Source organism: Leopardus geoffroyi, chromosome C3, assembly GCF_018350155.1.
Source record: "Leopardus geoffroyi isolate Oge1 chromosome C3, O.geoffroyi_Oge1_pat1.0, whole genome shotgun sequence".
Taxonomy (NCBI): domain Eukaryota; kingdom Metazoa; phylum Chordata; class Mammalia; order Carnivora; family Felidae; genus Leopardus; species Leopardus geoffroyi.
In genome coordinates this window covers 99,342,783-99,360,726 of record NC_059338.1, presented here as the reverse complement: position 1 = coordinate 99,360,726, position 17,944 = coordinate 99,342,783, and the positions used below count along the sequence as shown (strand labels likewise).

The 17,944-nt window shown below is 38.7% G+C and overlaps 1 protein-coding gene across 2 annotated transcripts in view; it reads left to right on the top strand.

The window, feature by feature from the left end:
- Nucleotides 1-4,130: 4,130 nt before the first annotated feature.
- The window catches only part of EBAG9 (estrogen receptor binding site associated antigen 9), a 32,795-nt gene continuing 18,981 nt past the window's right edge, over nt 4,131-17,944 (top strand). Inside the window, exons 1-2 of one of the 2 annotated variants that reach the window (XM_045453886.1) lie at nt 4,131-4,361; nt 16,611-16,708. In XM_045453886.1, the coding sequence (XP_045309842.1) occupies nt 4,221-4,361; nt 16,611-16,708 (239 nt within the window). In that variant the 5' untranslated portion in view covers nt 4,131-4,220. Of the gene's footprint in view, nt 4,362-4,627; nt 4,926-16,610; nt 16,709-17,944 lie in introns of those variants that run through there. The other variant, XM_045453887.1, reaches the window with a different exon arrangement.

The window sequence follows — 17,944 nt, the reverse complement described above, 5'->3', positions numbered from 1 at the left end:
ATGTACTCAGAATGTAACTTTAAAATTTAGCATTCCTTCTTCTTTCCCCCTTTTTATATGTTACTAACAAACATGTCTATTTCTGGCTGCTGGTAACAGAAAATTCACTCCTCTTTTTCCTGGAAGCACTATGCCCTGCTGTGAGCTGAAAGAAGATTCTGCTAGACTTGAAGATGATAAAACTTTCATTGACCTTATTGCTTTGTTTCCAACACATTTCCACATACGTTATGCCACTTAGTTTGCAAATTAAACCTATAAGGCAGGAATTACTAATCTAATTTTGCAGATGAGAAAACTAAGCTCAAATGTGTTTAAGGCTGAAGCCACAATGTCCATCATGCTACAGCTGAATGAATTAGGCTTTCATTGTTCATTCAGTGTTGTTTCATTTTTAAGTTTTCAATTCACATATGAAACAGATTGTGTTATAAACTGTTACTTTATATTGGTTGTCGGCATCTTAACACATTTACCCTTAGAAATAATAAATGGCCTTACATTTCCAGATCTCAGATCACATCTACTTAAGTCATAATATAGCTGAACTATATTACAGCTCTAATAACAACATGGACATTAGCCAAAGAGGTATTATGTTGTTGAACCTCACTACTGGAACACAGAAGTGAAGAGTTAAGGGTATCTTTTTATTTGAATCCATTTTCCTTCCTTCCTTCCTTCCTTCCTTCCTTCCTTCCTTCCTTCCTTCCTTCCTTCCTTTTAGAGAGAGAGCACAAGTGGGAGAGAAGGGCAGAGGGGGAGAGGCAGAGAGAGAGAGAGAGAGAGAGAGAGAGAGAGAGAGAGAAAGAGAAATCTTAATCAGGCTCCACGCTCAATGCAGAGCCCAATGCAGGGCTCAATCTCACAACCACGAGATCATGACCTGAGCCAAAATCAAGACTGGATTGCTTAACTGAGCCACCCATGTGCCCCTGAATCAATTTCTAATAAAAGACATGGATTATTTTTCTCTCTTCCTATCCAGGCCTCTTCTAAAGGTTAAGTTGTTTAACCCTAAATTATTCTTAAACCTTGGGTCTTCCTGTATTTAGCAATAAAAATTACTACCAATTGAATATACTATAGTAATATTTGTGATGGAAAATATTTAAATCCTTCACAGAAAGTCAGTTTTCCTTTAACAGAAAATAAGAAAGCTGCTTCAGACTTTTTGTTTTCTCTATTAAGCAACTGATATTATGTATTAAATGGTGATGATGGATATTAAAAAATAAGTTATAATTTTCCAGAACATTAAAATGTATTATTTTGAAAGCAAGCACGATTCTCTAGAATAGAAAGATCAATAAAACAATCCATTAAGATTATCATCAGAAAATCCTTTGCTTTCAAACGTATCTATTCAAAACTGTCACTCTGTGAGCCGCAAGGCTTTGTTTTGCTTGATTGAGAAATGAATGTGACTTTATAATCTGTATTCAACCACGAACAGCTGCTCATTAATAAAAGGCCATTAAAGTCCAAGTCAGAACAGCAGGTCTAAAATTATGCTTGAGGAAAAAACCATCCCTTTAGTGAAAAGACAGAAAATTGGGTTGGGGAGATCTGGAAACACTGGGCTGTGTTTGCAAGGTCTGCCCTAACTACTGGGCAGGGATGGGAGGACAGTTGACAAAACACTACTCAGACCCACATGGAGAACTCAGAACAACAAAGCCCATACAGGCTTTGAACTGGGAGATTAAATGGTGAGCTGGAAGTTGATAAAAGTGAATAAATCAAGTTGGTGATTAGGGATTGGGCAGGGGCAAATCAGAAGCCTCAAAATGGGCAAAGTGTCTGAACACAGAGCAGGTAGAATTAACTGCAACCCATGGAAGACAGGCAATTCAGAAAATTTTTCATATACCAAGTCTATGCCTTATCTTCCTCCCACTTGACATTTGGTGGTCCCTATCCCCACCCCACCCAAGCCTTGGGCGGAAGACTGGACCTCAAATTGCACACTCCCAAAGAATGGTCCCCATGCAAGATCCCAAGTTATTGGCAGCTGTGATTCCCAATTACAGAATTACTAGTCAATGACTGAAGATGATTTTAAATGTGATTTCATAGGTATTTTCAAAGTAAACCAAGTCTGCAATCTTTAACAAGTTTTGTTATTGTGTTGGAAAAGAAATATTCAGTAACTAGTTGTTTCTAGAAAAATATATATCTTTTGTTTCATTTGGAAATGGCAAATTTAATTTAAAAAACCCTTAAGAATAAAAAATACCATAGGGATATGATAGTTTGAAGCAAAGATATGTGTCTAAGAAAAAACATTTTGAAAATATGTTTTTGTCAAGATGTAGGCTATTTTGGATTATTGATTAGGGGAATCCAAAAAAAAAAATTGGGGGATTTTGCATTGTTAGGATATAGGCATTTGAAGAGATTAAGGTTAGAATAGGTGTTTAAAACACTGCAGAGGATTTAGTGGGTTTACGGAGGTACAGTAACTGGGAATGATGATGAAATAGTGTACTAGTAGTATAACAGCAGCAGCTGCAGTAATAGCTATTGTCTATGTATGCTTGCCGTGTGCCAGGCTCTGCCCTAAGAGCTTTGAACCGGTTAGCCATCCTATGAAGTAGGCACTATTATGTGCACAGGCTGCTTTCAAGCAAACAGGCTGGAGCAATGGAGTATAAAAAGGGCCCACAGAGACCCCCTGGCTGAATACAGACAGGCCCATCAGGGGTTCCACCTCAAAATATCCATAGGCCCTAACTGACCAATGGGCTACTTACAAGTAGGCACAATTACCAAAAAAGGGAGAATTCAGTACTTCACCATACCTCCTTATCTTCCCCCTTTAAAAACAGTCCCAGGGACACGTGAGAGGCTCAGTTGGTTGAGCATCTGCCTCTTGACTTTGGCTCAGGTTATGATCCCAGGGTCCTGGGATGGAACCCCATGTCAGACTCCATGCTGGGCTTGGAGGCTGCTTAAAAATTTCTCTTCCTCTGCCTCTCCTCTGCTGTGCTGTGTTGTCCCCTGGCTCCCCTGTGGTGTATTCGAGAAAGTTCTGTCTCCTTTGTTTTGCCTCATACACATTTTTTCACCTCCAGGGCCATTGTCCACCTGATCCTGTCTCCACATTTGGGGGCTCCCATCCAGTGGTGAGACACCCCCTTATGGTCATGTTACTGATGAGGAAACTGTGAAATAATGTATCCAAAGTTACATAGAATCATTCTAGAGCAAAAGTTATAAACATACAGTTCATCTCCTGGGGATAAACAAGTTAAATTACAAGAAATGTGGTACGGATTGGAGTGGGAAGGGTACTTACAAAGTAAGTGGGTAGGTGAGTGCTGGTTAGGTGACTGAAATGATTGTAGTAAAAAAGAGATAAAAAACCAAAACAAAACACGAACTGCTTTCAGCCTCTGACCATATAAACTATTGCTTTGCGACAGTGGAGCAGATAGTTTTCTGACGGCCCCTCGCTCACAACAAGCAAAGAATCCTGGCCTTTTAATAGCATACAGGACAAAAACGGACTTGAAAGAACCATAGAAAGAAAGAAAATCTTAGTTTGGCGGAATGGCTAGCCTGCGCTGCAAGCGACGAAGAAATGCAGGAACAAGGTTAAGTGCCACTTTTTAACTCCTAATTAAAGGAAATTCAATAACTTGGAGGAGGCCAAGTCCTGAATTAAACTAAGTGTTTCGCACCCCTAAAGTGGAGGAATGATTGAGACCTGGCTTACCGACAGCCAAATTACCCTGAGACAGCCGCAATTCCCCCATTTTGCAATCTAAATACTGCTCTCCCTTGATCCCATTTGGTAGGGGGATTCTGTAGGTCGAACGAAAAAGGGGCTTGGTTGGAGCGGAGGAACTCTGCACAGAAAGTAGGGCAACACGGCTGGAACCCAGTCGTTCTGAGGCGGAATAGTCCGTACTGCCAGCAACAGACACAGAAAACCTACCCGTAACCTAGCCTCTGCCACAGCCACGCCGGCCACCACTCTCCCCCGCCCCCCGGCGCTCATTGGCTTAGCCCGGTCGCCGGACCCGCAGTCTCTTGTCTATTGGGCCAGACAGGACCTGGGCGGGGTGCGGAAGTGAGGGTCCGGAGACAACCGAGAACCGCCTTCCAGGAGGGCGAAGTGGGAGGGGCCGGGGGAGTGTTTCCCGAGGAGGGGGCGGCCATGGCAGCTGCGCGGCGGCAACGGCGGCTGCGACGGAGCGCGCGCCCGGCTTTGAATGAGCGGGGCTGGGACTGAACGGGCGGAGCGCGAGCTCGGGGAAGCGACCGGCAGCGCGCGTGCGCGCGCCTTGTGTGTGCGCGCGCGGCCCGCGGCAGCTCGGAGCCTCCGCCGGGCGGGCGGGGAGGGGGAGGGGCAGGTGAGTGTGTGCGGCTCGCGCGTGCCCGCGAGGGGCTTCCCTCCGCCACTGCCCCCCGATCCCAACCTGGGGCTGGGAGGGGGGTCTTCTGCCTTTCCCTGGTCAGCCGCCTTCTTCGTCCCGCACTTCCTGCCCTCCCACCTTCCTTTTCGCCCCTCCACCCGGTTTCTCCCCTCTACGGCCGACTGCCACTCTGGGGTACTGTTTCCGGGTCGGGGTGACCTCTGGGGTGAAGGAATTGCGACTGGGAGCAGGCCCTGGGCGTGCAGCCCTCACCATGCCGCGCTCACGGGTGGAAGGCACGCCTGCGGGACGCCGGCGCGGAAGCCCTCGAGTCTCCGAATGGGCCCCCGCAGGTCCTTCCTGCCCTTCTTCTGCAGGCCTTGCTCCTTCCCAGATTTTTCCAAAATCCAAATCCCAACCTACCCCTGCACCCACTTCTAGCGATTTAGAGCGTTTCTCTGAGCGCCGTTTGCATGGCGTTGGGTTGTGTAACCTGAAAATGCTCTTGTTTTTCTCATCTGTACAGTGGCTATGATTTTTTTTTTCATCAGCTAGTTTCAGGTGGGTGACCGTAAGTGAAAGCATTTTAGTCATGAAACTCCTACCTTTTGAGTCATTCAGGAGACCTTAACTCTATCAGCCCTCCTTGTTAAGAGTTCAGGTGTCACATAAGTGGCAGAGATGGTACCTTCAGCGTTCCACTGTACAACCCACTCCCACGTTCCACTTCTAGTTCCCTTTCTCTTTGGTTTTTCACATGTGAGTTCAGGTAAATTTTATTTTTGCAGTCTTGTGATATTCTTTAACCAACTTGAGAGTTACCAACTTAATTTGAGGCTGTTCCGTACTGTACTAGATCGTATGTATTTTTTAAATTTTATTTTGGTATTGAAAAATTTCAAAAATATGTTTTTAGAATTACAGCAATTGAAGACTTATTTATTCTGGTGTGTACTAACATGGATTTTGGCTTGGCTTGTTTGACAAATTGTGATCTAGTGACTCTGCTGAAAGGGTCTCGCCAGCACTTTAAGGGTTACAAGGAAGGAAGATACATTTAATCTTGTAGTTTCTAATGCAGTGTTTTTTCACAAGTGTAGATGAATCTTTCTCTTGACTGAGTGGAGTTCTCATTCCTGTTGATTTCCTAGAGATGTTCATTTCTCCAAAAGCCCTGAGGATAGGTTGCTTCAGAATTCTGATTCTTTTCCTGCTGTATCTAAATTTTTTGCATTTTCTTACTAATTTGAAAGGAAATTTTAATTTAAAAATCAGGTTTTATTAGCATTTTCAGTTTTGAAAGTATTTTGAAGTAACCAAACTGCAAAGTAGCCTAAGATGCATACTTAACAAGTTGATGACCTTTCAAAAATTAAACTGAGACAATAAGTACAAAATTAAAAGCTTTGTCAAATGCAATATGCTGTGGGGAGAGCCTGGGCTTTGGGGTCAGTCTCTAAATCCTGAGTGAGTGAATCTGAGCTTCACTGTCAGCCTCATCTGTTAAATGGGTATAGTGGAACTTAACCTCCTTGTCCTTAGGAGTCCAGCAACGTGATAGAACATAGATTGTCTACAAATATGTCTTGAACATACTGAATACTCAAGGAATGTTAATTTCCCTTCATTCAACAAATATTTGAGTACCTGCTATGTGCTTATCTATTGGATAAGATCTAGAAATACCAACCTGAGCAAGACTGATGAGTCCCTGTCTCTTTGGTCCCTTACATTGTCACTAGCCTATGACAGTTGAGAGCAAACTAAGGGTTTCTCTGTACTGGGTCAATAGTTTTTCCCATCACCCAGGGTAGCATCTGTTAGATAGTAGGCGCTAAACATATATATTCGTTGAATTGAGTGGGAACATTAAGCAACTGTGGGTCTCAACAATATTCCTGCCTGCAAATGAGTGTAATTTATAAAATCAGAAGTATAGTTAACTTGAGTGCATTTTCCCGTTTCATTGCAACTGGTTAGAAAATTTAACCTGGAAATTATAATATCATCACTGTATTACTAAGAATGTGCATTGTTAGTGAGGTGTTCTTGGCTTTGGAATTAAATAGACCTCCGTTTGAATCTGAGTCATTGGGTGTAGGAACAGGGAAACATGGGCTTACTCTTAGTGCTTCAGTTCTATGAAATGAGAACAATATTATCTATCTCATAAGATGGTTTTATGGGTTAAGAGATAATTTTTAGATAATGCTTAGCATATAGTAGCTGATCAATGAATATTGGTTCCTCTCTTGATAATCACAAAAGCAAATTTTCCACAGAATGAAGATATTCTTCATTGCTGGGGAGAGAATTCTATTGTCAGTAATAGCCCCACTTCCTGTTTTTCTGTTGAACAAAACTTTATTTTTATTTTAGAGAGTGAGAGTGTGAGAGGGGGAGAGAGACAGAGAGAGGGAGGGAGGGAGGGAGAGCGAGAGAGAGAGAGAGAGAGAGAGAAAGAGAGAGAATCTTAAGCAGGCTCCACGCTCAGCAAGGAGCCCACCTAGGGCTTGGTCTCTCAATGTTGGGATCATAACCTGAGGTGAAATCAAGAGTCAGACATTCAACTGAGTGAGCCACCTAGGTGTGCCTGTTGAACAAAACTTTAAATTTTAATTTCAGTTACCATTGAAATCGGCCAAGTTGACAAATACTGAACAATGACACACAACAATATTTGTGGCAAGGTGATGACAGTGGTTGCAAAGGTTCTATATGAAATTTATTTTCAACTGTGCGTGCATGTATATATCCAGAGACCCACTCCTTTCCCCAGTCCTTAGATATTAAATATCTTCTCCCTGATAGAGTATTTCCTCAGTTCTTTTCCCCCTTTCCCCCAAGTGCCACATTCCATACAGTCTCTTTTCTAGTTATCTTTTTTTGTTATAATTTTTCTGAAATTTTAGCCTAAATTTTTATTTAGGGAAATTTGCTTTCTTTTGATTGAGAGTTTTATTTTTGACAAATCAGCTTTAAAGTGAAGCTTTTGTTCATCTTAACTAGTCAGGTCATTCTGTTCATAATAAAGCAGTTAAACCTTTCAGGTCTGTCTTTGCAGCTGATAACTGAAGGTACTAGGTAAACAAGATTCCCTCGGGAAAGATGGTACAGGGCAGATAAGGTATACAGAAAAAACTCTAGTACAAAATGTAGAATATAAGTACTGTAAGAGAAATATATTGGAATTAAGAAAACTTTATAACAGCCCAGCAAGAAATAAAAAAGGCTTATGCCAGGGAGATTGCAGTGGAAATAGAGAAGAATATGGACAGTACTAGGAAATGAAATAAGGCCTTTTGACAGTTTGGACATCAGGGACTAAGAGAAAGGAGCAGTCAAAATTATTGCATTTTTTGAAATCCAGTAAACCAGTAATTGAGGGTTTTGTTGACAGAAATATTTAAGTTACTTGAATAGTGAGCTTCTTAATTTTTTTTTTTTTTTTTTTTTTTTTTGGTTCATACTCTTTTGAGTCACTATTTTTTCCATCCTCTCAATTAGTAAGCCAACTCTGAATACAGGCATTCAGTAAATCATTCCATTCATGTGGAGATAAGGCCTCCAGTTGTACAAAAATGTATGAACATTGCTAAGGGAGCCTTTTGGAACTCTGTTACTATAGGGTCTACTTGCCCTTTCTACCTTTCTAATTGTAGAAATGAAAGGAGCTAGCTGTGTGTTTTGCCCTTCTTTGAAGGAACTGGCAGTAATGGCTCTACAGAGCAGTTAGGATCAGGTACCATAAGAGTTGACTTGTATTTCCTTGTTTGCTTGTGTTTCTTTTTTTAATAGTTTATTTATCCTGAGAGAGAGAGAGAGGGAGACCAAGAATCCCAAGCAGGTTCCATGCTACCAGCCTAGAGCCTGATGAGGGGTGGGGCGGGGTGGGGCAGGGTGAGGTGGTAGGGAGGGCTCAAACTCCTGAAACTTTGAGATCATGACTTAAGCTGAAACCAAGTCTGAGGCTTAACCTACTGAGCCACCCAGGTGCCCCCTTGCTTTCTGTTTTTGTTTTGTTTTTATTTGTTTTGAACTTTTATATTAAGGCATAACATACAAACAGTATATATAGTATACTGGTGTTGTTACCACTCAGATTGAAATGTAGATCTTAGTTCCCTTATGCTTCCATACAACTCCTCCGTTAGAGGTGACCACTATTTTTTACTATGTTCTTTTTAATTTATTTATTTATTTATTTATTTTTATTTTTTTTTTTTCAACGTTTATTTATTTTTGGGACAGAGAGAGACAGAGCATGAACGGGGGAGGGGCAGAGAGAGAGGGAGACACAGAATCGGAAACAGGCTCCAGGCTCTGAGCCATCAGCCCAGAGCCTGACGCGGGGCTCGAACTCACGGACCGCGAGATCGTGACCTGGCTGAAGTCGGACGCCTAACCGACTGCGCCACCCAGGCGCCCCATGTTCTTTTTAATTTAATATAATATCTTACTAGTTGAGAAAACAGTTACATGCTGTTTTCAAGACTTTAGGAGGTTATTACTCATATCTGGTAATTAAAAACAAAGAGTACTGTCTGCTTTAATCCATACATGAATAAAATATATTTTAAAACATCAGGTTATTCATAGAGGGATGGTGTATTTATCTAGGAAGATTTGAAACTTATAAGTTTTATTGCCTATCTCTAAAAAAAATTTTTTTTAACATTTATAATTGAGAGACAGAGCGAGACAGAGCATGAGCATGGGAGGGGCAGAGAGAGGAGGAGACACAGAATTTGAAGCAGGCTCCAGGCTCTGAGCTGTCAGCACAGAGCCCGATGTGAGGCTCGAACCCACCAACTATGAGATCATGACCTGACCCGAAGTTGGACGCCCAACTGACTGAGCCACCCAGGCGCCCTTTATTGCTTATCTTTATAAAAAAAAAAGTCAGCATTTTAATTTTGGGTAGAAGTAACATAAAGCTTTCTCTGATTCCATGATAATTATTACTTAAGTGAGGTTTCACCCTCTTTTAAGTAAATATATATAGAACTGATGTCCAAACATAGTGTTTATGCTTTTTTATTTTGGAAAAAATAATGTATCAAATTATGTTTTCATTTGTTTTATCAAACCATTCTACTCCAAATAATGGTATTAACCGACTGTAATGATTGTTTCCCAAGTTGTTACTAATGGACTCGGAGGCAGATGAGTTTTAGTTGTGTGGCTTATTGCCTCACTTTGCGCAGAAAAGTTAATTTCAGTATATATTAGTTTGCTGATTGAGGCCATTAAGAAGTTGGATGATATACTGATATATTCAAATTATTCCAACATAGGAATCCTATTCTAAGTGCTTACTTGGTAATTTTCCTCCTGTGACAAATAAAAGGCAAGGAGCCGCTAAAACGCGAAAATTGCACTGTCAGAAACACTGCTGTGTGTGTGTGTGTGTGTGTGTGTGTGTGTGTGTGTGTGTGTGTGTGAGCGCGCGCACTTGCATGTGTGCTGTTGTAATTTCTTCTGATTTGATTTAATGTTATTTGCTCTACCTTCCGACAGTGGAAAAATAGTCATCTTTCATTGATTAGTGAACTGTATTTTCATTTTCTGTCTTGTATTTAGAGACTCTGAATGTGGAAATGTTTACTCATTCTCCTTGGCAATTCATTCTTCTCATCACTCCCAGTCCCATCCCAAGATACTACTGATCCACTTTCTGTCACTATAGATTTGTTTGTATTTGCTAGGGTTTTTAAAAAATATATGGAATCATGTATGTTTTCTGTCTGGCTTTTTTCATTCAGCATAATTATTTTGAGAAACAGCCATGCTCTTGCTTCCAGTAGTAGTTCATTACTTTTTATTGCTGAGTAGAAATCTACTCTGTGTATATACTATGGTTTATTCATTCACCTGTTGACATATATATTTGGGTAGTTTCCAGTCTGGAGCTATTAAATATAAAGCTGCTGTTCTAGTACAAGTTTTTGTATGGGTACATGCTTCCATTTATCTTGGGCAAATTCCTAGGAGTAAAATGGCTGGGTGACCTAGTACGTGTTTGTTTAACTTTGGAAGAAACTGCCGACTATTTTCCAAAATGGCTATACCATTTTACATTCTCACTACCAGTGTATGAGAGTTAAAGTTGTTCCACATCCTCATCAGTACTTGGTATGATCATCATTATTTAATTTGATTAATTTTAATAGGTATAAAATGGTTTTAAACTGTGGTTTTAATTTGCATTTCTCTGACGATTAATGTTGACCATTATTTCATATACTTATTTATCATTGTATATCTTTGGTGAAGTGTCTGTTTAGACCTTTTGCTCATTTTTTATTTTTAAATTTTTGTTTATTTATTTATTAATTATTTTTTTAAATTTACATCCAAATTAGTTAGCATATAGTGCAACAATGATTTCAGGACTAGATTCCTTAATGCCCCTTACCCATTTAGCCCATCCTCCCTCCCACAACCCCTCCAGTAACCTTCTGTGTGTTTTCCATATTTAAGAGTCTCTTATGTTTTGTCTCCCTCCCTGTTTTTGTATTATTTTTGCTTCCCTTCCCTTATGTTCATATGTTCTGTGTCTTAAAGTCCCCATAAGAGTGAAGTCATACGATATTTGTCTTTCTCTGACTAATTTCATTTAGCATAATACCTTCTAGTTCCATCCACGTAGCTGCAAGTGGCAATCATTCTTTTTGATTGCCGAGTAATACTCCATTGTATTTATGTACCACATTTGCTTTATCCATTCATCCATCAATGGACATTTGGGCTCTTTCCATACTTTGGCCATTGTTGAGAGTGCTGCTGTAAACATGAAACAGCACACCTGTATCCCTTGCATAAATGCCTAGTAGTGCAATTGCTGGGTCATAGGGTAGTTCTGTTTTTAGTTTTTTGAGGAACCTCCATACTGTTTTCCAGAATGGCTGCACCAGTTTACATTCCCACCAGCAGTGCAAAAGAGATCCTCTTTCTCCACATCCTCACCAACATCTGTTGCCTGAGTTGTTAATGTTAGCCATTCTGACAGGTGTGAGGTGGTATCTCGTTGTGGTTTTAATTGGTATTTCCCTGATGAGTGATGTTGAGGATTTTTTCACGTGTCAGTTTGCTATCTGGATGTCTTCTTTGGAGAAGTGTCTATTCATGTCTTTCGCCCATTCTTCACTGGATTATTTGTTTTTTGGGTGTTGAGTTTGGTAAGTTCTTTATAGATTTTGGATACTAACCCTTTATCTGATATGTCGTTTGCAAGTATCTTCTCCCATCCTGTCGTTGCCTTTTAGTTTTGCTGATTGTTTCCTTCACTGTGCAGCTTTTTATTTTGATGAGGACCCAATAGTTCATTTTTGTTTTTGTTTCCCTTGTCTCCGGAGACATGTTGAGTAAGAAGTTGCTGCGGCCAAGATCAAAGAGGTGTTTGCCTGCTTTCTTCTTGAGGATTTTGATGGCTTCCTGTCTTACATTGAGGTCTTTCATCCATTTTGAATTTATTTTTGTGTATGGTGTAAGAAAGTGGTCCAGGTTCATTCTTCTGCATGTCGCTTTCCAGTTTTCCCAGCACCACTTGCTGAAGAGACTGTCTTTATTCCATTGGATATTCTTTCCTGCTTTGTCAAAGGTTAGTTGGCCATATGTTTGTGGGTCCATTTCTGGGTTCTCTATTCTGTTCCATTGATCTGAGTGTCTGTTTTTATGCCAGTACCATATTGTCTTGATGATTACAGCTTTGTAGTATAGCTTGAAGTCCAGGATTGTGATGCCTCCTGCTTTGGTTTTCTTTTTCAAGATTGCTTTGGCTATTTGGGGTCTTTTCATACAAATTTTAGGATTATTTGTTCTGGCTCTGTGTAGAATGCTGGTATTATTTTGATAGGCATTGCATTGAATATGTAGATTGCTTTGGGTAGTATTGACATTTTAATAATGTTTGTTCTTTCTATCCAGGAGCATGGAATCTTTTTCCATTTGTTTGTGTCTTCTTCAATTTCTTGCATAAGCTTTCTATAGTTTTCTGTGTATAGATATTTCACCTCTTTGGTTAGATTTATTCCTAGGTATTTTATGGTTTTTGGTGCAGCTGTAAATGGGATCGATTCCTTAATTTCTCTTTCTGTTGCTTCATTGTTGGTGTATAGGAATGCAACCGATTTCTATGCATTGATTTTATATTCTGCAATTTTGCTGAATTTATGAATCAGTTATAACGGTTTTTTGGTGGATTATTTTGGGTTTTCTTGCTCATTTTTAATTGAGTTATTTGTTTTGTCACTGAGTTTTGAGAGGTCCGTATATATTCTAGATAACAGTCCTTTATCAGATATATGCTTTGCAGAGATTTTCTCCTAAGCTGTGCCTTTTCATTCTCTCAACAGTGTTTTTGAATTTCGACAATTCAGTAACTTCTACAGTTAATAATTTTGATGTAACCCAAGTTATTGATATTTTCTTTGATGGATGGTGCTTTTGGTGTCCTATCTAAAAACTCTTTGCCTCACTCAGGGTCACCAAGATTTTGTCCTTTTTGTTTCGTTTTGTTTGTATTTTTTCTCTTAGAAGTTTTATAGTTTCAGGTTTTGTGTTTAGATTTTGATTCATTTTGAGTACTTTTTTAAGTGATGTGAGATATGGATTGAAGTTTGTTTTGTTTGTTTTTGTGTCTGGATGTCCAGTTTTCCCAGTGCTATTTGTCAAAAAGACTGCCCTTTCTCCACTGAACTGTCTTTACATCTTTGTCAAATTTCAGTTGTCCCTATATATATGGGTCTATTTCTGTACCTTTTATTCTGTCAGTCTTGACTCCAACACTACACTATTTTGATTACTGTGGCTTTATGTAACAGGCCTTGAAATCAGGTAGTATTAGTCTTTCTACTTTGTTCTTTTTAAATGTTGTTTGGCTCCTATAGGCTTTTTGTATTTACATTTGAATTTTAGAATTGTCAGGTTTTAGAGAAAAAAAGCTTGCTGAGATTTTGTTTGGTATTGCATTGAATCTATAATTTGATTTAGGGAGACTTAATATCTTAACCATGCTGAGTCTTCAAGCAAGCCCTGAAAGATCTTTTTAAGTTAATTCAGGTCTTCAAAATTTCTCTAAGCGATATTTTATAGTTTTCAGTATGTAAGTCTTTCATTACATTTGTCCTAAATATTTCATATGTTTTGTGCTTTTATAAATTTTTTTAAATTTCAATTTCTAATTGTTTGCTGTTAACATATAAAAATATGGTTGATTGTAGATTCCATTGAATTTTCTAGATAGACACACACTGTTTTCCTTCTTCCTTTCCAATCTGGTTTCCCTTTATTTCCTTTACTTATTGGATTGCACTTGCCAGAACCTCCACTACAGTGTTGGTTAAAAGTGGTAAAAGGAGACATGCTTGTGCTGTTCATAATCTTAGGTATGAAGTGTCCAGTTTTTCATCATTAAGTCTCATGTTATTGTATAGGTTTTTCATAGATGTCTGTGACCGGGTTGAGAAAGTTCCCTTCTATTCCTAGTTGATAGTGAGTTTTTACTAGGAATGGATTTTGGGTTTTGTCACATTCTTTTTCTACCTCTGCTGAGATGAATAAAGGGTTTTTCCTTTTTAGTTTGTTAATATGGTGAATTACATTTGATTGTCAAGTGTTAAATCAACCCTACATTCCTGGGTTATGCCCCACATGGTCTGAGATATTATCCTCTTATATATTGTTGATTTTGATTTACTGATTATTTTGTTAAGAGTTTTATATTTCTCTACCCCTCCGCCCTTCCCTCCCTCCCTCCCCTCCCGCCTCAAAAATAAGTAAACATTAAAAAAAACTTTAGGAGCATCTGGGTGGCTCAGTCAGTTAAGCGTCCAACTTCGGGTAGGGTCATGATCTCACAGTTCATGAGTTCAAGCCCGTTGTTGGGCTCTGTGCTGACCACTCAGAGCCTGGAGCCTGCTTCAGATTCCAGGTCTCCCTCTCTCTCTGCACCCCCCCCCCGCCCCAGTAAATAAACATTAAATTTTTTTTAATTACCAAAAAAAAAGAGTTTTGTATCCATGTTCTTAAGGTACAAGGTATTAGCCTCTAGTTTTCCTTCCTGGTAATATCTTTGGTCTGGATTAGTATCAGTGTAATTGCTGGCCTCAAGGAATGAGTTGGAATTCATTCTCTCCCTTTCAGTTTTCTGGTAGTTTGTGTAGACCTGGTATACTTTTTCCTTTTGGTTTGGTGGAATTCACCAGGGAAGCCACGTGGGCCTGGAAAAGTCTGAACCACAAATTCAGTTTGTTCAATAGATAGATTTTCAGGTTATCTATTTCTTCTTGTGCTTTTATAACTTGTTTCAAGGAATTTGTCTGTTTCCTCTTATATGTCCAATATAGGCATAAAGTTGTTGGTAGTAAAAGCTGTTTAATATCTGTAGACTTTCTGGTAATATCACCTCTTGTTTATGATATTGACATCATTGTGTTATTAGGGATGTATATATTTTGGATTGTTATGTGCTTTTGAGTAACTGACCCTTTTATCATTATGAAAGGACCATTTTTATGCCTGCTAATAATATTTTCTTTGAAATCTACTCTCTGACATTGAAAGAGTCACTTCAACTTGTTTTTGATTAGTGTTAGCATGGTATATTTTCCCCATTCTTTCACTTTTAGCCTATCCTTATTTTTATATTTAAAGTACATTTCTTTTTTTTTTTTTTAATGTTTTTATTTTTGAGACAGAGCACAAGTGGGAGAGGGGCAGAGAGAGAGGGAGACACAGAATCGGAAACGGGCTCCAGGCTCTGAGCTGTCAGCACAGAGCCCACCGTGGGGCTCAAACTCACGGACCGTGAGATCATGACCTGACCTGAAGTCGGACGCTTACCCGACTGAGCCACCCAGGCGCCCCTAAAGTACATTTCTTGTAGGTAGCGTACAAAGATCTTATTTTTTTAATCTAATTTAATAACCTCTGGCTTTAAATGGGATGTTAGACAATTGCCATTTAATTAGAATAGGTTTAAGTCTTTCATCTTGTTGTTGGTTTTTGACTTGTCCAATCTGTTATTTGTTCCACTTTACCCTGTTTTCTGCCACCTTTTTTTTTTCTTTCCTTCTCTTCTCCCTTCTTTTCTTTTCTCTTCCTTTTCTTTCTTTCCTTTCCTTTCCTTTTCTCCTCTTTTCTTTTTTTCTTTAGAGAGAGAGTGCGCCAGCCAGCATGAATGGGAGAGAGAGCAGAGCTGGATGTGAGGCTCAATCTCACCTAACTGTGAGATCATGACCTGAGCTGAAATCAAGAGGTGGATGCTTAACTGACTGGAGCCACCCAGGCACCCTCTGGCACCTTTTCTATTGACGATTTTTTATCTCCTTTGTAGGCTTACTAGTTTAACTGGAACTTGCCCCTTAGAAAATATGATTTAATTGATTTACTAGGGTTAGGTCCAGGTATGATTATTTCTTTAAAGAATCCCAAATACATGAACCACTGGACTAGATCATCTCTATGGTTACTTCCAAGTTATTAGCTATGTGACTTTGGCCTAGTTATTTGACCTCTCTTAATCAATTTCCTCATCTATATAAAGGGCATAATTCAATGTATCTGTCTAAAAGTTAAAAACATTTAAAAATATTTGTGAATAGTACTGTTATGTTCATGTGGTTCAGACTTCAAAAGGCACAAAAGACGGTATACTGTTTTATGTTTTTTTTTTTTTTATTTTTTTCATAGAAAATAAAGATAATTGGAGTTGAATTAAAAAACATTCTGAGAATATTGAAAATTTATTGGGGCGCCTGGGTGGCTCAGTTGGTTGAGCGTCCGACTTCAGCTCAGGTCACGATCTCGCGGTCCGTGAGTTCGAGCCCCGCGTCAGGCTCTGGGCTGATGGCTCAGAGCCTGGAGCCTGCTTCGGATTCTGTGTCTCCCTCTCTCTCTGCCCCTCCCCCGTTCATGCTCTGTCTCTCTCTGTCTCAAAAATAAAATAAAATGTTAAAAAAAAATTTTTTTAAAGAAAATTTAACTATTGAAAATTTAAAAACCTAGTTTCTCAAATATTGAAAATTCTCAACTATTGAAAATTTAAAAACCTAGTTTCTCAAATTGTCAATATGATTTACATTTTAATTTTAAAATTCACGGTGTTATATTTGTGGTTTCTAAAGAAAAGTAAAATATGTCTGATTTTCACAGCTCATAACAGGATCTTTCAGCTTGACTTCAGAATGGGAATATAGCATATGAAATCAGCTTAATGTATTTATTTTTGTGCTTTTCCCACAGGTTTTGATTCCCACCATGGCTATTACACAGTTTCGGTTATTCAAAGTTTGTACCTGCCTAGCAACAGTATTCTCATTCCTAAAGAGATTAATATGCAGGTAAACAAATGTTATGTTCAAATTGATCTGTTTATCATTTTGCTGATTTTGGATACCTTCATAATTATAAAAAGACAGGGCAGACAATATTTAAGCTAAATAACTTGATTATAGTATTCATTATTCTTTGATATTTTAAAAAACATTTTCTCTACTTCAGATCTAGAAAGTGGAGTTTTACTTCTTTGCATTCTTTCAGATTCTTACCTCTTCAATTAAAATCACATTCTCATTCCTACAGAATTTCAGAAAAAAGCAAACCAACTTATAATAAGACAGTTTATATGTACATAATTATTTCATTACCAGAATGTTTTAAGGTGGTTAAGTGGAATTAGGCATAAGTATTTCTTTATATACCACAATATGAATGTTGTTTTTATAGTAAAACAAAACAAAACAAAACTTGAACAGAAAAATCCCAAACAAAACAGTTTTTTTTTTTTTTTTTTTTTTAATCTCTTCAATAATATTCCAGAATGTGGAATGTGGACTACTTAGTCCCAGTCAGTTAAGTCATTCTGCTTCAGTAAGTCATCCGGAGATTGGAATTCCTTCTGTTTTGTCATGCTACTGTACCCTAGAGCTGTAGTGCTGTATGCTGAGGTACTTCAGGGCTTCACATTAAATTCACAGGGGTATCATCAGGATATTTTTACATTTCCAGCAAAACACACAGTGAATGTGTTTTAGTCAGCATCTGTTAACCCTGCACAAACTACTAGTTCGAGGTAGTTCACATTAGATCCTGCAGCTGTTTTGATGATATTCTTGAATGTTTAAGTTTTTGTTTACTTGTATTTTTGGTGGCCTAGCTTTGCAAAGCTAGGATTTAGGTTAGAATTAAAGCAAGTACTGAACCAGAATTAATGTGGAAAAGAAAAAGAGGATGGTAGTAGCCAATCTGATTTCAAGTTTTGAGAAATTGTGTCCAGTAGACATACACACATTGCATTAGTGATTGTGGTTAAGAATGAAATAAAAATATTTTTCCTTAAACTTATTTATGGTGTTTTTTCAAATGGCCACTAAGTAGTTAGGACATACATAAGTATTAAATTGTTTGGTCGTAACTACTTAATTAGTGGAACTGTTAGGGATTTGTTTTGGCCTAGGGGTACTGTGAAAGAAAAAATACTGACACACAGAGTAGGGTAGTCAAAAGAGGAAGTAGAAGGCTGTTTGTTCCTTTTGTGGCAGACTTGATTTAGAAGTTGCACACAATGATTCTGTTCT